The sequence below is a fragment of the Oncorhynchus nerka genome, linkage group LG12, assembly GCF_034236695.1.
Source record: "Oncorhynchus nerka isolate Pitt River linkage group LG12, Oner_Uvic_2.0, whole genome shotgun sequence".
Lineage (NCBI taxonomy): Eukaryota > Metazoa > Chordata > Actinopteri > Salmoniformes > Salmonidae > Oncorhynchus > Oncorhynchus nerka.
This window is the reverse complement of record NC_088407.1, coordinates 27,103,452-27,126,253: the sequence shown is the minus strand read 5'-3', so window position 1 is coordinate 27,126,253 and position 22,802 is coordinate 27,103,452. Positions and strand designations below refer to the sequence as shown.

Genomic DNA, 22,802 nt, shown 5'->3' with positions numbered 1-22,802 from the left:
ATTATATGCTTGGTGAAACGTCACTTATGATTATTTCTGCCTGAACGATGGCCTGAGGCACACTGTCACACTTGAGACTTAAACTCCTTTAGCACATAACACCGACTTAGACTTGTTGATGACTTTCAACTTGATGTGCTAGATAGACAGTGTGTGTGTGAATTCTGGTTCCAGCTTTAGCCTCAGGTTCTGACCAACAATGGAAGTAGGGGTAGCTGCTTGTGAACATACACAAATAACTGATAGACAACACAGTACTCATTATGGCTCCTTAAATGTACACCCCTCTGCCTGTCTGTGACCAACCATCAACATGGATGACCATTGTCCGGCCTTGCCTCCTGACCTGTTTCAGTCAATAGCAGCCTTCTCCGTGTTTCAGGCAGACAGGCTATCAGGTCTAGGTCAGTAGGCCAGACTTTCAGCTGTCCGGGTGACGATCCCGCAGGTGAAGAAGCCGGATGTGGAGGTCCTGGATTGGCGTGGTTACACATGGTTTGCGTTTGCAAGACCGGTTGGGTGTACTGACAAAATCGCTAAAACGACGTTGGAGGCGGCTTATGGCAGGGAAATGAACATTCAATTATTTGGCAACTGCTCTGGTGGACATTACTGCAGTCAGCATGCCAATTGCAAGCTCCCTCAAAACCTGAGATATCTATGGCATTGTATTGTGTGACCTAACTACCATGTATTGTCCCTAGCACAAGGTGCGTATTGATCGTGCTTTTTAATCAGCTTCTTGATTTGCCACACCTGTCAGGTGGATGGATTATCATGGCAAAGGGGAAATACTCACTAACAGGGATGTTAACCAATTTATTCAGAACATTTGAGCGAAATAAGCTTTTTTTTTATTGCTGGGAGATTTTATTTCAGCTCATGAAACATGGGACCAAAACTTTACATGTTGTGTTTATATTTATGTTCAGTATATATTCGGTATATTTTATGAATGGGGGGGGGGGGGCGAGAGGGCGCTGGTTCGGGTTTGATTCTAGTGAAAGAGGAAGACAACAGTCTTCTCAGTCTTTGTAATTTTCCTTTCTCCTACTCTCTTTTGTTCCTTCCTTTCACCTTCTTTCACCTTTATTTAACCAGGTAGGCTAGTTGAGAACAAGTTCTCATTTACAACTGCGACCTGGCCAAGATAAAGCAAAGCAGTTCGACACATACTACAACAACACAGAGTTACACATGGAATAAACAAACATACAGCCAATAATACAGTAGAAAAGGTCTATATACAGTGTGTGAAAATGTGGTAGGATAAGGGAGGTAAGGCAATAAAAAGGCCAACACTGGAATGATAGGATGTGCAGAAGATTAATATGCAAGTTGAGATACTGGGGTGCAAAGGAGCAACGTTAATAAATAAATACAGTATGGGGATGAGGTAGATCGGATGGGCTATTACAGATGAGCTATGTTCAGGTGCAGTGATCTGTGAGCTGCTCTGACAGCTGGTGCTTAAAGCTAGTGAGGGAGGTAAGTCTCCAGCTTCAGAGATTTTGCAGTTTTTCCAGTCATTGGCAGCAGAGAACTGGAAAGAAAGGCGGCCAAAGGAATAATTAGCTTTGGGGGTGACCAGTGAGATATACCTGCTGGAGCATGTGCTACGGGTGAGTGCTGCTATGGTGACCAGTGAGCTGAAATAAGGCGGGGCTTTACCTAGCAGAGACTTGTAGATGACCTGGAGCCAGTGGGTTTGACGACGAGTATGAAGCGAAGATCAGCCAACGAGAGCGTACAGGTCGCAGTGGTGGGTAGTATATGGGGCTTTGGTGACTAAACGGATGGCACTGTGATAGACTGCATCCAATTTGTTGAGTAGTGTTGGAGGCTATTTTGTAAATGACATCACCGAAGTCGAGGATTAGTAGGATGGTCAGTTTAACGAGGGTATGTTTGGCAGCATGAGTGAAGGATGCTTTGTTTTGAAATAGGACACCAATTCTAGATATAATCTTGGATTGGAGATGTTTAATGTGAGTCTGGAAGGAGAGTTTACAGTCTAACCAGACACCTAGGTATTTGTAGTTGTCCACATATTCTAAGTCCGAACCGTCCAGAGTAGTGATGCTGGACGGGCGGGCAGGTGCGGGAAGCAATCGGTTAATCAACCTTGTATTGTGTGTGTGATATATATACACTGCTCAAAAAAATTAAGGGAACACTAAAATAACACATCCTAGATCTGAATGAAATATTCTTAAATACTTTTTTCTTTACATAGTTGAATGTGCTGACAACAAAATCACAAAAATTATCAATGGAAATCAAATGTATCAACCCATGGAGGTCTGGATTTGGAGTCACTCAAAATTAAAGTGGAAAACCACACTACAGGCTGATCCAACACTGGTGGTTGAAGATATCCCTCTAGTGGTGTGGGGGCTGTGCTTTGGCAAAGTGGGTGGGGTTATATCCTTCCTGTTTGGCCCTGTCCGGGGGTGTCCTCGGATGGGGCCACAGTGTCTCCTGACCCCTCCTGTCTCAGCCTCCAGTATTTATGCTGCAGTAGTTTATGTGTCGGGGGGCTGGGGTCAGTTTGTTATATCTGGAGTACTTCTCCTGTCCTATTCGGTGTCCTGTGTGAATCTAAGTGTGCGTTCTCTAATTCTCTCCTTCTCTCTTTCTTTCTCTCTCTCGGAGGACCTGAGCCCTAGGACCATGCCCCAGGACTACCTGACATGATGACTCCTTGCTGTCCCCAGTCCACCTGGCCATGCTGCTGTTCCAGTTTCAACTGACCTGAGCCCTAGGACTACCTGACATGATGACTCCTTGCTGTCCCCAGTCCACCTGGCCATGCTGCTGCTCCAGTTTCAACTCCCACCTGTCTGTGCTGCTGCTCCAGTTTCAACTGTTCTGCCTTATTATTCGACCATGCTGGTCATTTATGAACATTTGAACATCTTGGCCATGTTCTGTTATAATCTCCACCCGGCACAGCCAGAAGAGGACTGGCCACCCCACATAGCCTGGTTCCTCTCTAGGTTTCTTCCTAGGTTTTGGCCTTTCTAGGGTGTTTTTCCTAGCCACCGTGCTTCTACACCTGCATTGCTTGCTGTTTGGGGTTTTAGGCTGGATTTCTGTACAGCACTTTGAGATATCAGCTGATGTACGAAGGGCTATATAAATAAATTTGATTTGATGTAATGTCCTTAAAACAAGTCAAAATTAGGCTCAGTAGTGTGTGTGGCCTCCACGTGCCTGTATGACCTCCCTACAATGCCTGGGCATGCTCCTGATGAGGTGGCGGATGGTCTCCTGAGGGATCTCCTCCCAGATCTGGACTAAAGCATCCGCCAACTCCTGGACAGTCTGTGGTGCAACGTGGCGTTGGTGAATGGAGCGAGACATGATGTCCCAGATGTGCTCAATTGGATTCAGGTCTGGGGAACGGGCGGGCCAGTCCATAGCATCAATGCCTTCCTCTTGCAGGAACTGCTGACACACTCCAGCCACATGAGGTCTAGCATTGACTTGCATTAGGAGGAACCCAGGGCCAACCGCACCAGCATATGGTCTCACAAGGGGTCTGAGGATCTCATCTCGGTACCTAATGGCAGTCAGGCTACCTCTGGCGAGCACATGGAGGGCTGTGCGGCCCCCCAAAGAAATGCCACCCCACACCATGACTGACCCACCGCCAAACCGGTCATGCTGGAGGATGTTGCAGGCAGCAGAACGTTCTCCACTGCGTCTCCAGACTCTGTCACATGTGCTCAGTGTGAACCTGCTTTCATCTGTGAAGAGCACAGGGCGCCAATGGCGAATTTGCCAATCTTGGTGTTCTCTGGCAAATGCCAAACGTCCTGCACAGTGTTGGGCTGTAAGCACAACCCCCACCTGTGGAAGTCGGGCCCTAATACCACCCTCAAGGAGTCTGTTTCTGACCGTTTGAGCAGACACATGCACATTTGTGGCCTGTTGGAGTTCATTTTGCAGGGCTCTGGCAGTGCTCCTCCTTGCACAAAGGCAGAGGTAGCGGTCCTGCTGCTGGGTTGTTGGCCTCCTTCACGTCTCCTGATGTACTGGCCTGTCTCCTGGTACCACCTCCATGCTCTGGACACTACGCTGACAGACACAGCAAACCTTCTTGCTACAGCTCGCATTGATGTTCCATCCTGGATGAGCTGCACTACCTGAGCCACTTGTGTGGGTTGTAGACTCCGTCTCATGCTACCACTAGAGTGAAAGCACCGCCAGCATTCAAAAGTGACCAAAACATCTGCCAGGAAGCATAGGAACTGAGAAGTGGTCTGTGGTCACCACCTGTAGAACCACTCATTTATTGGGGGTGTCTTGCTAATTGCCTATAATTTCCACCTGTTGTCTATTCCATTTGCACAACAGCATGTGAAATTTATTGTCAATCAGTGTTGCTTCCTAAGTGGACAGTTTGATTTCACAGAAGTGTGATTGACTTGGAGTTGTGTTTAAATGTTCCCTTTATTTTTTTGAGCAGTGTATACACACACACACACACACACACACACACACACGTGTTTGCGCATGTGTCTGATCCCAATTGCCCCTCTGTTTGCAGGAGAAGAGTATGATGGTGGGGGAGGTGACAGCTCCGGCCTGGCTCCATCATCAGCAAGAAGAGACATCCGACCCAACACACAGCAATTACCCAGGGTGAGAAATAGGGAGATGGGGATGAAAGGAAGGAGTGGATCAGAAAGAGATTCAATTATTAATCTACATGCAATACCCCATAATGATAAGGCAAAAACAATGACATTTTTGCAAATTTACAAAAAATAAACAGAAATATCTTATTTACATAAATTATTCAAACACTTTGCTAGGAGAATTGACAGTGTGCTCAGGTGCATCCTGTTTCCATTGATCATCTTTGAGATGTTTCTACAACTTGGAGTCCACCTGTGGTAAATTCAATGGATTGGACATGATTTGGAAAGGTCCCACAGTTGACAGTGCAAGGACTCTCAGACCATGAGAAACAAGGTTCTCTGTTTTGATGAAACCAAGATTGAACTCTTTGTCCTGCAAACCAAGCGTCACGTCTGGAGGAAACCTGGCACCATCCCTACGGTGAAGCATGGTGGTGGCAGCATCATGCATTGGGGTCGGTTTTCAGCGGTAGGGACTGGGAGACTAGTCAGGATCGAGGAAAAGATTAACTGCGCAACAGAGATCCTTGACGAAAACCTGCTCCAGAGCGCTCAGGACCTCAGACTGGGGCGAAGGTTCACCTTCCAACAGGACAACGACCCTAAGTATACACGCAGGAGTGGCCCCGCCACAAGTCTCTGAGTGGCCCAGCCAGAGCCCGGACTTGAACCTAATCGAACATCTCTGGAGAGACCTGAAAATAGAAGAAACTCCCCAAATACAGGTGTACCAAGCATGTAGCATGATACCCAAGAAGACTCAAGGCTGTAATCACTGCTAAAAGGTGCTTCAATGTATTGATTAAAGGGTCTGAATACTATGTAAATAAACATTTTTTTTACATTTTCAAAAATGTCAAAAAACCTGTTTTTGCTTTGTCATTATGGGGTAGTGTGTAGATTGATGAGGGGAAAAACCCCAATTTTAATCCATTTTAGAATAAGGCTGTCATGTAGCAAAATGTGGAAAAGGCAAGGGGTATGAATACTTTCCGAAGGCCCTGTATATTGACTGATGTGGGTGGGTGTGTGTTTCATGCAGTGTTCACGTGCTAGTCGGAACTGGGAAACTCAGAAATGTTCAACTTGCTAACTGGTTGTAGTTCCACATGTGCCATGTGTTTAACCAGTTAGCAAGTCGGAAATGACAGTTTCCTTTAGTTCTGACCTAGGATCCGACTAGCACTTGAACGAGTTATAAAAACACATCCTGCAAATCCGCCAGTTTTTTTTGAAAGCTGAAAGAAAACTATTGGCATTAAGGAATCAGTCCTATAAATATTTTTGAAAAAAGGTGTGATTGAGGACATGCAACACTGCAATGACACGTCAGTGACTGGAGAAAGAAATTATACCCCAATTTTGTTTTTTAAAGGAACCAAGAGAAGCGCCTTAAAAGGAGTAACACATGAAGCCAATCCAGTCATAATGTGCACTGTATTGGTTTATTCATTTTTTTTTTTTTACAAATGAAGAAGATGATGTTATGTAACAGCCTGTACAATGCAACATACAGAACAAAAAAGGGGGGAAAAGAATACAAATTCATTCTCGTAAAAAGCAGCACTGGGCTTTTAAACAACCCCATATATTTTTCACATTTTGATTGAACGTTGCAAGTACATTTTTTCAAACCCCACCTTTGCAATAAGTTAGTTTACACACAGTTTTGTGTGAGGAAAGTCGACAACCTTGAATCTTGACTCGATACCACTGTTTTCCTCACCTTTTTTGTCAAAACAATGACTTGGCAAGATGGCGGGGTTATTTATGCATGTAGTGATGTATGTAATATGTAAGTATCTCAGATTATTTTGTTGCCAAACAAAACAGAATGGTTAAAAGATACGCTTTGAAGAGCTGTCCACATACAAAAAAAAAATTGCTGAATATTTTAATCAGGAATTAATGAACCCCTGTGTTAATCTATGTAATGTATTATGTAAAATAGAGGGAGTTTGTTTTAACATGAAGCAGACAGGTAGAACGTAAACGGACTACAAAAACCCTAATGAATCACATTCGCAATGTAAACTCCAGCATCAGGGCCTGCATTTCGTAAAAAGACTCCATTTACCAAGAGTCTTTGCATGAACACGCCAGGGTGAAGCCACACCCCTATGATGTGATTGGCTCTGAACATTCCTCCCTGGTAAACGATGACAGAATGGATGGATCAGAGAGGGAGACTTAAACGTAACCACTGTAAACAATGTGAGAAAACGGGCATGTTCAGCAGTGCACAACGTTGTGGAAAGTTCAGGTAGAAATACCATTAGAACAAACATGCCTCTCTGGTATATAATTCTGTCAACTCCATTCATGACATTTCTATCTGCAACAATCCACAACGTTTTCCTCCTGAACTAGCTATAGAAAATGAGAGAATGTGGATAGATCTTCAGGTCCGGGCCAATTTCGATCACTAGTTGAAATGGAAATCGGGCCTGGGCCTTTATGCATCGAGGTCATGTTCAGTAGGGCACACTGTAAGAATGACTTTTTGCAACAGAACTGTGCATTGGACAAGCGCCGGTAGAACCTCTCCTTTCAAAAAGGATTCTCCCTGCTGAACACGCCCCTGGTATTCCCTCTACAAAGCATGTGTAGAATCCCTCTAATCTCCAGTGAAGTGAATATGACACGGGGTAAAGCAGTGATAGGGGAGAATTCGGGAGACGAAGCTTAACGGCCAGATTGGCCGGTTGAAAAAACATTTAAAAATGTCTCTCCCACTAGTTCTGATGGTGGTGTTAGTGTCCATCTCTATTGTCCTTCATGGCTTCCTCTCCTCATCCGCACTGATATGAATGAACCGGAACTGAACGGGTGAAAGTAAATTCCCATTAGGCAACAGCCACCTGATCGTTTTCACCTATCCCGTGTTTTCAGATCAGTGCAGTTAGTGTTACACCTGTAAACATTTTGCGCCAGTTTGTGAGTTCCTCCCTCTACAGGTGCTCTCAGGTCCTTCAGTTCACGGTTCTTTTCCAGTCTTTTTTCCTTGTTTGATCTAATGCTCTTTTTCTCAATTTCCTTCTGACCTGCGGTTAAGTCTTTCGCTTAAAAAAAATAATCCAATAGCCAGTGACCGTGTGGCGGTCGACGTTGCGAGGTGGTTCAACAAACGGTCCAGGTCTTGGAATGCAACAGGACCGGTTTCGGGTTGTGCACTCAGCCTTTTCACAGGAGAACTGAGGAGAACCATCCCTCCGTACTTGAGAAGAGGAGAGTGATCAGTCTGGGGTAAAAAGGGGTTGATAAAAAAAACAAGCTAGAGTGAGGGAGGGAACAACAGAGACCGGGAAGACAAAACCGCGCTAAAATAAAAATGGCTGTGACAAAAAACAAGTGTTGTATTATGACGAATAAAAAAAATGTAAAATACATGTTAAAATTTAAAAATAAAAATCACCCACTAAGTGTCCAAAACAAAGTGCAGGCAGTGTCTGTCTGGTTGTTCTTCTCTGAATCCACCCTAGTCCCTCTCTGTTAAAAGTGTCAGAGAACAAACAAATAAAAATAATAATAATAACTTTGTCCTAAACAAACAAAACAATGCTGAATCGTCAATCAACAAACCGCCCAGCAACAGGAGGGAAATTCCCTAATTCCAAAGACTCCCAAAGTCTGTAATTTGGTTGATGGAGAAGTAGTAGTTTTGGAGGCACTGCTGGGAGAGAGTAGCTCCCTTTCCCCCTCTCTCTCAATCCAACAATCTCTTCACTACTCCCACTATCATTCCACCCGTATGAGCAGGCCGTAGAGGAGGGTGCCCCCCTGATCCTTGGTGATCCACTCGATCTCTGTGTTGCTGAAGCGGGGATCCAGGGGTTCGATGGCTCCCAGGGTCTGGGGCCCCACCTTATAGGAGCCCGGCCGGACACACACCTGGAAACCCACCTGGGCCTGGTGACAGCAGTGAGAACGGGGGTCCCGGAATCTGGAGGGAGAGAGTGAAAGGGCCGAGTGAGGAGATCAGGAGTCATGGGAAGAAGAATGAAAGCAAGACAGTGAAAGAACAAGACAGTAATCATTTCAATTTGAATAACAGCAAAGGGCAGATAGAGAGAAGAGGATGAGAGAGAGAGAGAAGAGGATGAGAGAGAGAAAGAAGAGGATGAGAGAGAAAACAGAGAAAGACAGGGTAGAAAACAGTGCTAGTGAGTGACACACGTACTGCACTTTGGGGGCGAACATCTCCAGGCCGGAGTAGCGCATGGTGGGGGACAGCTGAACCCGGGGAACCTCCCTGTCCCTGTCAGGGAGGCTGTTGCTGCTGTTCTCCTCTGGCTCACTGTAGCCGTTAGGACCCTCCATCTTCACCGGAGACACAGAGAAGATGGACGACGTCCCTGAAACACCAAGACAACACGGTTTAGTTAATTTACAACACCCTCAACATTCTTTAAATCATGAGTGGAAATGGTTCTGGAAATCAACCATGTTTTTCAAAAGGCTAGAAATGCGGTCATTGCTTTCGGAGAGAAACACAACAGTTTGAGGTGATATGCTCATCAAAATAAGCAACCTGTGGTCAATTTACAATCGTTTGTTGGTCCAAAAGTGGATAAGGAAATACATGTTGTGTCGTACCAGAGAGCAGCTGGGCATGGTCCAGTGTGCGTCTGAGGGCCCCTACGCTGGTGCCGTGGTAGGCTATGTGCCACTGCTTAAACGAATTGGACACATCACAGTGGGGCTTGATCCTGCAGGCAGGAGAACACACACACCAAGATGTTAGATAACCCCTCTACCAGAGTCCTATGACATTGATACTCAAAGACAGTTTTCAAAGCTTTACTGTATACTATTTTTTACTTTCATTCTCCCCTTCTCCCACCAAAGTGAAAAATAAGTAATTATGTAATTTGTTAATTGAACCAAATGAAACTAATTCATGCTGATTAATTGGACTTGAAGAGCACCGTCACTGATGTTAAGAGTGATTGGTTGAACATAGTTCACACTACAGTGTGATTGGATGAAGGTTTTTGAAGCCCACTGATTGGCTGTCTGTAACTTCTGACCTCAGAGCGAAGCGGCACCAGCCAAAGGGCAGGGCGTAGTCTCGTGGGGGCTCCCCTCTCTTGTAGTAGGACTCGTCCCCCCGCAGCTTGTGGCACGACTCACAGTAACACAGGTTATACTTGGCATCCTCGTTGAAGTAACCATCTGAGAGAGATGATAGGGGGAGGGGGCAAAGGGAGGGAGAGAAAATCTAAATACGGGAGAAGTTACGATTAAGTCAGAGAGCGAGAAGGCAGTACACAAAGACCGTGTGTGTTCCTCACCTGGCAGTGTCAGCAGGTCCTTGAAGCGCGAGCACAGGGCCTGGTACTCACAGGTCTTGTTGGGGTTGACCTCTGGATGGGGCATCCAGCAAACACTCTCTTTGATCCCTAGAGGTCAGATGTCAAAGGTTAGCATTTTTTCAGCCCAGAGCCACAGATTTAAAGGGTCTGTATAGCTGCCAAAGTCATCATGCTCTCCTCCTCTCACCATCAACCATGTCCGCTTTCTCCATGTCGCCCTGGCAACGCGCCTTGATGCCCTCTCCTCCCACGGTCGCCACGTTGTTGGTCACTATGGTAACCTGCCACGACAACGACATCAGAGGGTGTCACTGAATTCTCTCGGCCCCTGGTACCACACAGATTATGTAGTCCCAGGCCAGGTAACTGAGATTATTAAACCAGTCTGGTGGGAGGGCTGGGATCACGCAGTTAAATACCTACCCAGGACGGAGCGTCTAAATGAGATTATGACTGTTCCATGTTTAACGTTAGCCAGATGGAGGTATTTCAGGATTAAAAGGTCATAGAGCAAAAGACTAGCAGATTAGAAATTCTAGCTACTGATCTAAAAGTGGTCCTGAGTAGGACTGAGTCTTGAAACAAACTTTGTCACATGTGCCAAATACAACAAGTGTAGACCTTACAGTGAAATGCTTACTTACAAGCCCTTAACCAACAGTGCAGTTCAAGAAATATTTACCAAATAAACAAAAGTTTTTTTTTTTTAAAAGATAAAAAGTTATACCAAAACGAGGCTATATACGGGGTAGAGGTCGACCGATTAAATCAGAATGGCCGATTAATTAGGGCCGATTTCAAGTTTTCATAACAATCGGAAATCGGTATTTTTGGACACCGATTTTTTCCCTACGCCTTTATTTAACTAGGCAAGTCAGTTAAGAACACATTCTTATTTTCAATGACGGCCTAGGAACAGTGGGTTAACTGCCTCCTTCAGGGTCAGAACGGCAGAATTTTACCTTGTCAGCTCGGGGGATTCAATCTTGCAACCTTACAGGTAACTAGTCCAACGCTCTAACCACCTGCCTCTCATTGCACTCCACGAGGAGACTGCCTGTTACACGAATGCAGTAAGCCAAGGTAAGTTGTAGCTAGCATTAAACTTCTTATAAAAACCAATCAATCATAATCACTAGTTAAACTAGTAATATCATCAACCATGTGTAGTTATCTAGCGTGTTCTGCGTTGCATATAATCGATGCGGTGCGTAACGTTGCTCCAATGTGTACCTAACCATAAACATCAATGCCTTAAAATCAATACACAGAAGTATATATTTTTAAACCTGCATATTTAGCTAAACGAAATTCAGGTTAGCAGGCAATATTAACCAGGTGAAATTGTGTCACCTCTCTTGCGTTCATTGCAAGCAGAGTCAGTGTATATGCAGTTTGGGCCGCCTAATTTGCCAGAATTTTACGTAATTATGACATAACATTGAAGGTTGTGCAATGTAAAAGGAATATTTAGACTAATGGATGCCACCCGTTAGATAAAATACGGAACGGTTCCGTATTGTACTGAAAGAATAAACGTCTTGTTTTCGAGATGATAGTTTCCGGATTCTACCATATTAATGACCTAAGGCTCGTATTTCTGTGTGTTATTATGTTATAACTCAGTCTATGATTTGATAGAGCAGTCTGACTGAGCGGTGGTAGGCACCAGCAGGCTCGTAAGCATTCATTCAAACAGCACTTTCGTGCGTTTGCCAGCAGCTGTTTATGACTTCAAGCCTATCAACTCCCGAGATGAGGCTGGTGCGCTCTAATAGCGTTTCAAACGTCACTCGCTCTGAGACTTGGAGTGGTTGTTCCCCTTGCTCTGCATGGGTAACGCTGTTTCGAGGGTGGCTGTTGTCGATTTGTTCCTGGTTCGAGCCCAGGTAGGAGCGAGGAGAGGGACGGAATCTATACTGTTACACTGGTAATACTAAAGTGCCTACAAGAACATCCAATAGTCAAAGGTTAATGAAATACAAATGGTAGAGAGAGAAAGTCCTATTATTCCTATAATAACTACAACCTAAAACTTCTTACCTGGGAATATTGAAGACTCATGTTAAAAGGAACCACCAGCTTTCATGTTCTCATGTTCTGAGCAAGGAACTGAAACGTTAGCTTTCTTACATGGCACATATTGCACTTTTACTTTCTTCTCCAACACTTAGTTTTTGCATTATTTAAACCAAATTTAACATGTTTCATTATTTATTTGGGGCTAAATTGATTTTATTGATGTATTAAGTTAAAATAAGTGTTCATTCAGTATTGTTGTAATTGTCATTATTGCAAATAAATACATTTTATTTTATCAAATCGGCGTCAGCTTTTTTTGGTCCTCCACTAATCTGTATCGGCGTTGGAAAAATCATAAAATCGGTCGAACTCTAATACGGTATCGAGGCAGTGTGCGGGGGGGTACAGGTTAGAGACCATTTGTACATGTAGGTAGGGGTGAAATGACTATGCATCGATAATAAACAGAGAGAAGCAGAAGTGTACAAAACAAATGGATGGGGGCTCAATGTAAGAGTCCAGTGGCCATTTGATTAATTGTTCAGCAGTCTTATGGCTTGGGGGTAGAAGCTGTTAAGGAGCCTTTAGGTCCTAGACTTGGCACTCCGGTACCGCTTGCCGTGCTGTAGCAGAGAAAACAGTCTATGACTTGGGTGACTGGAGTCCCTGACAATTTTATGTGCTTTCCTCTGACACCGCCTAATACAGTTGAAGTTGGAAGTTTACATACACCTTAGCCGAATACATTTAAATATATTTAAACTCAGTTTTTCACAATTCCTGACATTTAATCCTAGTAAAAATTCCCTGTCTTTGCTTAGTTAGGATCGCCACTTTATTTTAAGAATGTGAAATGTCAGAATAATAGTAGAGTGAATGATTTATTTCATCACATTCCCAGTGGGTCAGAAGTTTACAGACACTCAATTAGTATTTGGTAGTATTGTCTTTAAAGTGGGTCAAACGTTTCGGGTAGCCTTCCACAAGCTTCCCACAATAAGTTGAGTGAATTTTGGCCCATTCCTCCTGACAGAGCTGGTGTAACCGAGTCAGGTTTGTAGGCCTCCTTGCTCACACATGCTTCTTCAGTTCTGCCCACACATGTTCTATAGGATTGAGGTCGGGGCTTTGTGATGGCCACTCCTTTGTTGTCCTTGAGCCATTTTGCCACAAGTTTGGAAGTATGCTTGGGGTAATTGTCCATTTGGAAGACCAATTTGCGACCAAGCTTTAACTTCCAGACTGATGTCTTGATGTTGCTTCAATATATCCACATCATTTTCCTCCCTCATGATGCCATCTATTTTGTGAAGTGCACCAGTTCCTCCTGCAGCAAAGCAAAATAAATAAATAAATAAAGTAAGGAAAGAGGTAGTTGTTTGGGCTTAATTATAGATCGGCTATGTACAGGTACAGTAATATGTGAGCTGCTCTGACAGCTGGTCCTTAAAGCTAGTGAGGGAGATAAGTGTTTCCAGTTTCAGTGATTTTTGTAGTTCATTCCAGTCATTGGCAGCAGAGAACTGGAAGGAGAGGCGGCCAAAGTAAGAATTGGTTTTGGGGGCGACCAGGCAGCTATACCTGCTGGAGCGCGTGCTACAGGTGGGTGCTGCTATGGTGACCAGTGAGCTGAGATAAGGGGGGACTTTACCTAGCAGGGTCTTGTAGATTACCTGGAGCCCGTGGGTTTGGCGACAAGTATGAAGCGAGGGCCAGCCAACGAGAGCGTACAGGTCGTAGTGGTTGGTAGTATATGGGGCTTTGGTGACAAAACGGATGGCACTGATAAACTGCATCCAATTTATTGAGTAGGGTATTGGAAGCCATTTTGTAAATGACATCGCCGAAGTCGAGGATTGGTAGGATGGTCAGTTTTACAAGGGTATGTTTGGCAGCATGAGTGAAGGATGCTTTGTTGCGAAATTGGAAGATGATTCTAGATTTGATTTTGGATTGGAGATGTTTGATGTGAGTCTGGAAGGAGAGTTTACAGTCTAACCAGACACCTAGGTATTTGTAATTGTCCACATAAGTCAGAATCGTCCAGAGTAGTGATGTTGGACAGGCGGGCAGGTGCAAGCAGCGATCGGTTGAAGAGCATGTGTTTAGTTTTACTTGTATTTAAGAGCAATTGGAGGCCACGGAAGGAGAGTTGTATGGCATTGAAGCTCGCCTGGAGGGCTGTTAAGTGTCCAAAGAAGGGCCAGAAGTATACAGAATGGTGTCGTCTGCGTAGAGGTGGATCAGAGACTCACCAGCAGCAAGAGGTACATCATTGATGTACACAGAGAAGAGAGTCGGTCCAAGAATTGAACCCTGTGGCACCCCCATAGAGACTGCCAGAGGCCCGGACAACAGGTCCTCCGATTTGACACAATGAACTCTATTAGAGAAGTAGTTGGTGAATCCGGCGAGGCAATAATTTGAGAAACCAAGGCTATCGAGTCTGCCGATGGGCCAGATCAATGAATACGGCTGCACAGTATTGTTTCTTATCGATGGCGGTTAAGATATTGTTTAAGACCATTAAAACAAGTCAACAGCTTTCTTTTTCCAGGTATTCGTTTCTTAACTTCCTCGACCTCTAAAATTATTCTGACGGTTTTGAATAGGGGTGTGGGGGGACAGACGTACCTGTTCACACTGTCCGTATAGGTCTATGAGGGGGTAGCATGGCGTAGGGATATCCTGGGCTGCTACTCCCTGGTCCATACCGTTCACATAAAGGTGCAGACAGCTGTTCCCATCCACCAGCAGACCCAGGACTGTACCCTCTGGACATGTGTCCAGGTTAGGACCATAGTTCTCACAGATCTGATGGGGAGGAGAAGTGATGGAGGGAAAGAGAGAACTCCATTAAGCTTTGTGTTGTGTTGGTCTTGCTATCTGTACCTTGAGTGTGTGCGCAGTGTTTCCCCTAGGACTTCATTCAGTAGCTGTGGCAGAGATAGTGGAGGGGACCTTCTCACAGTCGTACAACAAAACGTACGGCGACTTTTTCCCCCCAACTCAAATGCATGAAAATAAAAAATGCCCTCTTTCTTTGAAACTCAAGGACAGTTGAATTGTATCTTGATCTCAACATCACCAGCCACTTCTATATTAACCGCAAAAATTATTTCACTGGCGTAAGGTTCCTGTATCTTAATAAGGTTGGTTACACTTCCAGGATAACAAGCACGTTAGCTAGTTACCTTGAGGTTTCGCAGATGATCTGATGAGAATGAGGAAGATATGGAACTTGTAGTACCTCGTCACTCTGATCTTAAAAGCTCATCTTGGCAGAATGTTAAATTTTTTTTTAAAAATACAAATTGTATTTGCAGTGGCGGCAATGACTTCGCAGCGGCGGTGTGCCACTGCGAAATGAACATAGGGGAAACACTGACGTGTGTGTGTGTGTGTGTGTGTGTGCAGTACCTTCAGTGAGTTGTGGAAGACAGAGTCTCTCTGCAGCAGCCACACAGAGCGTTTCAGACAGCACGCAGTGGAGGGAAAGTTGAGGCGGTCTGGGGAGTGGCCAATCACCCCTAGCGACAGGGACGACGTCCACGATGCGTTCAGGCGGTCGATCTGAAACTATGGCAACATTGATAGTCAAAAATGTCATTCACAAACTATGGTGACAGAACGCAGTATAAAATATTATGTGTATTATACAACAATTAAACACCCCCTTGGCTACCCCAATCAAATCCTGACACAGACAGACCCCTAACCCCACCACTCACACACAGTACCTGGAACAGTTGTTGTCGGGGCAGGGGTTGTGCTGTGACTAGGAGGCCCTGGTTGTAGCTGGAGACACGGGCCGCCGTCAGGTTCTCATGGGACAGCTGGATGTTCTTCCCATGGTTCTCCAGGAAGGCCATGACTGTGTTGGGCACCAGGGCCGGCTCACCACCCTCAACCTGGAGGATGGAGAGAGGAGGAGGAGAGAGATGGAGAGATTAAAAACTGTTTTTTAATTTTTTTTTAAACTTCTGTTGCCTTAGATCAATTCACACATATATACACCGAGTGTACAAAACATTAGGAACACCTGCTCTTTCCATGACACAGACTGAGCAGGTGAAAGCTATGATCCCTTATTGATGTCACTTGTTAAATCCACTTCAAATCAGTGTAGATGAAGGGGAGGAGATCAGTTAAAGGAGAATTTTTAAGCCTTGAGAGAATGAGAAATTGATTGTGTATGGTGGCATTCAGAGAGTGAATGGGCAAGATAAAAATATTTAAGTGCCTATGAACAGGGTATGGTAGTAGGTGTCAGGCGAACTGGTTTCTGTAACACTGCTGAGTTTTTCACGCTCAAGAGTTTCTCGTGTCTGTCAAGAACGGTCCACCACCGAAAGGACATCCAGCCAGCATGACAACTGTGGAAAGAATTGGAGTTAACATCGGCCATCATCCCTGTGGAACGCTTTTGACACCTTGTAGAGTCCATGCCCCGACGAATTGAGGCTGTTCTGAAGGCAAAAGGAGCTGCAACTCAATATTAGGAAGGTGTTTCCTCATGTTTTGTACACAGTGTATTTAACCACCTATGGCACAATTTCAGGTTTCCTACTGTACTTTGAGATGCTTGCATGACAAAAGTGGAGAAATAAAAATTCCACACATTTTCTTACTTTAGACAAAGTCTAACATTGTTGTTGTCAAGCTATAATCACTAAAGATCCCGGCGAAGGCATATCATCCATCGGTCCCCCCCTTCCTCCTATCCCCCTTCTCCCTCCATCCCCACACCCGTGTCTCACCGGCATACGGTCCTCCTCTCCTTCGCTACAGCTGTCTGAGGAGAGGGAGGGAGCCTTGACGCTCCCTGCGTCCTCCAGCACTGACGAACTGACGATGGACACCGCTGTCACACGACCATACAGGTCCAACACTGCATACACGTTCTATAGGTAGGGGAGAGAGGTGGGGTGGTAGTAAAACAAGGAAAATTGTGGGGACATTTCACCGGTCCCAAGGAAATAGGCAATTTTAGGCTTAGGTTTACAATTAGGGTAAGGAGTTAGGGCTAGGGTGTTAAAGTAAACAGGATTTTGAATAGGAATCAATGTTTTGGTGCCCACAAGGATAGGAAGACAATTGTGCGTGTGAATTGAACACGTATGACGTGTGTATGAGAGAACTGTTGTTCATGAAGTGTGTGTACCTTGGCCACAGCGGTGGCAGCTGGTCCCATGTCCTCTCCGTCGATAAGGACGTGCATGGTGTCATCGCTGCATCTCTTCACCCCGACGCGGTTACCCACCTAGACACACGCAATACAACTCAGGCATCATATATAGTACCTACTTATCTATTCATCACAATCAGTCTTTCCATTCCATATGCACTAATGTTTGTAGTCTCCATCTTTCAATCCCAACCAGTTGTTCCCTCCCCCTCTTTCATTGTTTCCCTCTGTGCAACAAATTACAAAATAAGTACAAAGTATTGATTCAACAGAGCTTTGGAATCCCACGCCCTGTCTCTCACCGTCAGTCTGTCCAGGGAGGCGCCGTAGTTCTGTCTCTGCAGGAGCCCGTTGCGTCTGACCTCTGACCCGGCTAGCAGCCAGGTGACCTTGGACCGGAGCTGTGTGAGGGTGGGGGACAGGCCTGACATGGGGCAGGAGGGCAGCTCTGGAGGGGCTAGGGTGGTCAGACCCATGTGGAGGGAACCAGACCACTGGTCATCCACCTCGTCTATCTTCACCTGGAGGTGGGTGGAGGGGACAATACTACAACGTCAATAGTGAATGTTATGCGCGTGCATATACAAGACAACGGATGACTCAAGTGTTATGAAAATAGAGCGATCTGATTGCGTCTGGGTAGATAACAGAGCACTACTCACCTCAAACAGTTCGTCTGTTTTGAGTTCCTTGGCGCTGAAGACGATGCCGTGTGCGTATCCTCCCACCCTGACGGCCTGGCAGCCCTCTCCCAGTAGAACCACGTTCTTACCATGCTTACTGTGGAGCCGGTGGGCCACGCCTGCCACTACGCATGTAAGGAAGAAGGAGAGACGTTGAACGACAGACAGGCTCACGACTTAGATTCATAACCTGAGAGAAAAATCACACACGCGGTCAGTACCTGGGGAGTGTATGGGGAAACTCCTCTCTGTGATGTTGCTGGTACACAGACTGTTATCCTGAGGGCCAGAGGAACTGGTGATGGACACCTGGACACACTGACCATACAGGTCTATCACCGCATACACCTCTGATGAAAGGAGGGAGGGAGAGAGGAAAGAGGGGTTGTCCAAGTTCACCATATATTTGGAAAGTGTAGATGCTTGACAAAGATCTCAGTGAGACTAGCCTTGGTAGATACAAGTTGAAATATTAAACAAAATAGCAGTGAGATTTGAGCTGTTAGGTGGATTTATTCAGAGACACTTCTACCATCTAGCTACAAGGTGCATAGTACACACCCATCAGCTCCATTTCAAAATCAGTTCATGAGCCTTTTGTCCCCGACCCCTTGCCCATGTATGGGGTCGTAATAACAGGTTTATGATCACTGGTTCCATTCACCTTTACCTGGCGGCAGCCCGGTGCAGGCCACCCCCTGGTCCACACCGTTGATGTAGTAGTGAAGGTCGCCGGTGGCCGAGCGCATCATGCCGATCCTACTGCCCGTGGTCAGAGTGTCCAGGTCACAGCCGTAGTTGTTACGCATGGTGTTGCCGTCCTGCATGATGGCGGTGCCACTGAGGGTTTAGAGAGGGAGTTCAAATGAAACTTGGTTTATTTCATGCACAAGGCAGAGGAAGATATTCCCTTAGATGCTTCTTAGTGAAATCCACTGTAGCAAATGGATACAACAGTAGGATAAATCTAATCTGTTTCAAAATCATTCATTTAGAATCACTGAAACAGACACAAAACAGACCCCCCCTTACCTAAGCATCCAGGTATCGTAGTCTATATCCGTCATGGTGTTGGGAAACTCCAGCTCTTCTGGCCTGATAGCAGTCACACCTGGACAGAACACACACACGGACAAACATGTATCACTCCACTGCTGTGTGTGTGGATAGGGCTGTGTGAGAAGGTCGAGAGGGGTAAAATAGAAACGCCTTACCTGCCATTATCTTACCTGCTTCTATTGACCCCGACCACCGGTCCACCATCTTCTGAATGACTATCTCAAAGAGCTCTCCGTCTCGAAGGCACCTGACAACAGACAACACAGTCAGGACACGCACAAACACATGATGTGTGTCGACCTTCTGACCTGTTGGAGATGTGTGTGTGTGTGTGTGTGTGTGTGTGTGTGTGTGTGTGTGTGCGCGTCACACTGACCTGTTAGAGATGACGATGGCGTCGTTGAACTCGGATCGACAGTTCTGTCTGAGGGCGGTGCGCCCCCCATTGGTGATTACCGCGTTAGTGCCGTGCAGCTGGTGGAAGCGCAGGTCGTTGGCACTGTTGCCCCCGGCGACCGAGCATGGGCTGCTGGGCGACATGACGGTGGGGCCCTCCGAGCTGTCCTCGGGGAGAGGGGGGAGGTCTGCTAGAGGGGAGAAATGTTTGAGGATGGTTGTTGAGGCAAAGCTCGTTGGAGGAGGATATTCACATACCATCTACAGACACATTCCATGTCTTCAATATTGTCTTCAGTGGTTCCAAAACTTTTTTGATCTGACACACTAGAAACTTCTGCAATTGCCTTAGGCACCTTTAACAACAACCTTCCTCCATCCCCCCCGCTCACCCACGTCGTCCATGATGGTTGCCTGTGCGGCCTGGCCGTAGAGGTCCACCACGGCGTAGACACTGGGTGGGACGTTCCAAGCCGCCGGGCCCTGTGCCACCCCGTTCACAAAGAAGTGGAGGCTCCCGTCCTCCTTCCGCACCACGCCCACTGTGTCCCCCGCCTGGATAAAGAGACAGAGATGACAGTGGTCAGAGAGAAAGAGATGAACCACACAGCAACAGGTGATAAGTACGATAACATGTAAGTGCTGATGGTGACTTGAGAAGGAGTGAAAGACCAGAGCAGGAACAGGACAGAGCGAGAGGGTGGGGTAGAGTTGAATATTCTAAGGACGACTGTAAAGTATGTCTCCCACTCACTTTGAGTCGGTCCAGGTTGTGTCCGTACTCGTCCAGTATGGTGGTTCCGTTGTGCATCACCCCGTTTCCTGTCATCATCCAAGTCCCTGGGACACAAAACCAGAACATCAGTCAACCTGCAGTACCAGTCAAGTTTGGACACACCTACTCATTACAATGTTTGTCTTTATTTTTACTATTTTCTACATTGTAGAATAATAGTGAAGAAATAATTACTATGAAATAACACATATGGAATTTTATGTAGTAATAGAAACAAAAAGTACATTACATTCTGTATTTGAGATTCTTCAAAGTAGCCACTTTGCCTTGACAGCTTTGCACACTCTTGGCATTCTCTCAACCAGCTTCATGAGGTAGTCACCAGGAATGCATTTCAATTAACAGGTGTGCTTTGTTAAAAGTAAAATTTGTGGAATTTCTTTCCTTCTTAATGTGTTGATCGAATCAGTTGTGGGATACAGAAGATGGTCTTTTACCAAATAAGGCTAAGTCCACATTATGGCAAGAACAGCTCAAAAAAGCAAAGAGAAACGACAGTCCATTACTTTAAGACATGAAGGTCAGTCAATAGGGAAATGTCAAGAACTTTGAACATTTCTTCAAGTGCAGTCGCAAAAACCAAGCACTATGATGAAACTCTCATGAGGACTGCCACAGGAACGGAAGACCCAGAGTTACCTCTGCGGCAGAGTTTAAGTTCATTAGAAAGTTACCAGCCTCAGAATTTGCAGCCCAAATAAATGCCTAACAGAATTCAAGTAACAGACATCTCAGCATCAACTGTTCTGAGGAGACTGCGTGGGTAAGGCCTTCATGGTCGAATTGCTGCAAATAAACCACTACTAAAGGACACCAATAAGACGACACTTGCATGGGCCAAGAAACTTGAGCAATGGACATTAGACCTGTGGAAATCTGTCCTTTGGTCTAATGAGTCCAAATTTTAGATTTTTGGTTCCACCTGCCGTGTCTTTGTGACGACCCTCCCACTCTGTCTGCCGTATTCTCTGTTATTTCCTTATTAGGATGCTGGTGGGCGGAGTTGGGAGGGTCGTCAGCTACATGGGAAACACCTGGGCCCGGTGTCTCCCAGGATAAATACACCACTTCCCCATTCATGGAGAAGACTCTCTCCATGCAGACACCCTTTGTAGATTGTGTTGTGGTTCTTGGTGGCCGTTTGTTTGTTTGTTTGCTTTGGCACCTTTCATCACCCTGCATTATCACATTCATGCATGCAAAACACTCACTTACACTACTGATTACTGATTACACACACCATTGTATATTATACTTAGTTGCTTTAGTTAATAAATACATATTTTGCTACTCCTTATCTCCACGTTGTCTCCCTTTGTTACGGGCTTTGAGCCGGTTCGTGACATCTTGGTGAGATGCAAAGTAGGTGAATAGATGATCTCCCCATGCGTTGTTCCCACCATAAAGCATGGAGGTGTGACGGTGCTTTGCTGGTGACACTGTAAGTGATTTTTTTTTAGGATTCAAGGCACACTTAACCAGCATGGTTACCACAGCATTCTGCAGTGATACTCCATCCCATCTGGTTTGCGCTTAGTGCGATTATCATTTGTTTTCAACAGGACAATGACCCAACACACCTCCAGGCTGCGTAAGGGCCATTTGACCAAGAAGGAGAGCGATGGAGTGCTGCATCAGATGACCTGGCCTCCACAATCCCCCGACCTCAACCAAATTGAGATGGTTTGGGATTAGTTGGACCGTAGAGTGAATAAAAAGCAGCCAACAAGAGCTCAGCGTGTGGGAACTCCTTCAAGACTGTTGGAAAAGCATTCCAGGTGAAGCTGGTTGACAGAATGCCAAAAATGTGCAAAGCTGTCATCAAGGCAAAGGGTGGCTACTTTGAAGACTCTAAAACATTTTGATTTAACACTTTTTTGGTTACTACATGATTCCATATGTGTTATTTCATAGTTTTGATGTCTTTACTATTATTCTACAATTTAGAAAATTGTAAAAATAAACCCTTGAACGACTGTACAAACACCACATCAGTCAACTTGCAACAAAACCAGTACATCAGTCAAACGACAACAAAATCATAAAAATCAGTCAATCCACAGCCCTTTCCAAACATTGTTTGAGTATGGAAAATTAGATTAATCAAGCCCCCATCCTCTCATCCTGGGAGGATTAGAAGGGTGTGAGGTGGAAACTCAACCTAGCCTAAAAGAAGGCTAGTTGGGCCTACTAGTGTATTGCTTTCAGATCTACAAGTAACCCTGCTAGGGTGGCAGGGGTAAGAGGTTGGTATTACCTGATTGGTTGGTATTACCTGAGCGCAGGTTGGTCATGGTGGAGGGCAGCTGCAGGTAGGCGGGGTTGTGCGTGGTCACGCCGATCTCGATGGAGCCTGCCCACTTGTCCACCATCTTGTCGATGCGCACCTGGAACACCTCGTTGGAGTGCAGCGGGCGGCCGCTCAAGACCACGCCGTGATTGAAGTCGTCCGTAGCACTGCCCGAGGAAAAACACACAAATGTATCTATAATATACTGTACATTATAAACTGGGTGGTTCAAGCCCTGAATGCTGATTGGCTGAAAGCAGTGGTATATCAGACCGTATGGAATGGGTATGACAAAACATTTATTATTGCGACTCTAATTACGTTGGTAACCAGTTTTTAATAGCAATAAGGCACCTCTGGGTTGTGGTACATAGCCGATATACCACGGCTGTGTCCTGGTACTC

The 22,802-nt window shown here is 45.5% G+C and overlaps 1 protein-coding gene across 9 annotated transcripts in view; it reads right to left on the bottom strand.

The window, feature by feature from the left end:
- Positions 1-6,075: 6,075 nt before the first annotated feature.
- LOC115138044 (neuralized-like protein 4) overlaps positions 6,076-22,802 on the bottom strand; it is a 37,417-nt gene continuing 20,690 nt past the window's right edge. The window contains exons 10-30 of one of the 9 annotated variants that reach the window (XM_065025433.1): positions 22,366-22,565; positions 20,067-20,152; positions 19,705-19,867; positions 19,293-19,503; positions 19,072-19,163; positions 18,890-18,968; positions 18,522-18,697; positions 18,079-18,207; positions 17,837-17,982; positions 17,477-17,695; positions 17,151-17,249; positions 16,747-16,890; positions 15,727-15,897; positions 15,407-15,565; positions 14,621-14,800; positions 10,152-10,245; positions 9,944-10,051; positions 9,680-9,824; positions 9,246-9,358; positions 8,830-9,004; positions 6,076-8,592 (exon numbers count right to left, since the gene is read on the bottom strand). In XM_065025433.1, the coding sequence (XP_064881505.1) occupies positions 8,388-8,592; positions 8,830-9,004; positions 9,246-9,358; positions 9,680-9,824; positions 9,944-10,051; positions 10,152-10,245; positions 14,621-14,800; positions 15,407-15,565; positions 15,727-15,897; positions 16,747-16,890; positions 17,151-17,249; positions 17,477-17,695; positions 17,837-17,982; positions 18,079-18,207; positions 18,522-18,697; positions 18,890-18,968; positions 19,072-19,163; positions 19,293-19,503; positions 19,705-19,867; positions 20,067-20,152; positions 22,366-22,565 (3,094 nt within the window). In that variant the 3' untranslated portion in view covers positions 6,076-8,387. The remainder of the gene's footprint in view (positions 8,593-8,829; positions 9,005-9,245; positions 9,359-9,679; positions 9,825-9,943; positions 10,052-10,151; positions 10,246-14,620; positions 14,801-15,406; positions 15,566-15,726; positions 15,898-16,746; positions 16,891-17,150; positions 17,250-17,476; positions 17,696-17,836; positions 17,983-18,078; positions 18,208-18,521; positions 18,698-18,889; positions 18,969-19,071; positions 19,164-19,292; positions 19,504-19,704; positions 19,868-20,066; positions 20,153-22,365; positions 22,566-22,802) is intronic. The other 8 variants (XM_065025435.1, XM_065025436.1, XM_065025434.1 and 5 more) reach the window with 8 other exon arrangements.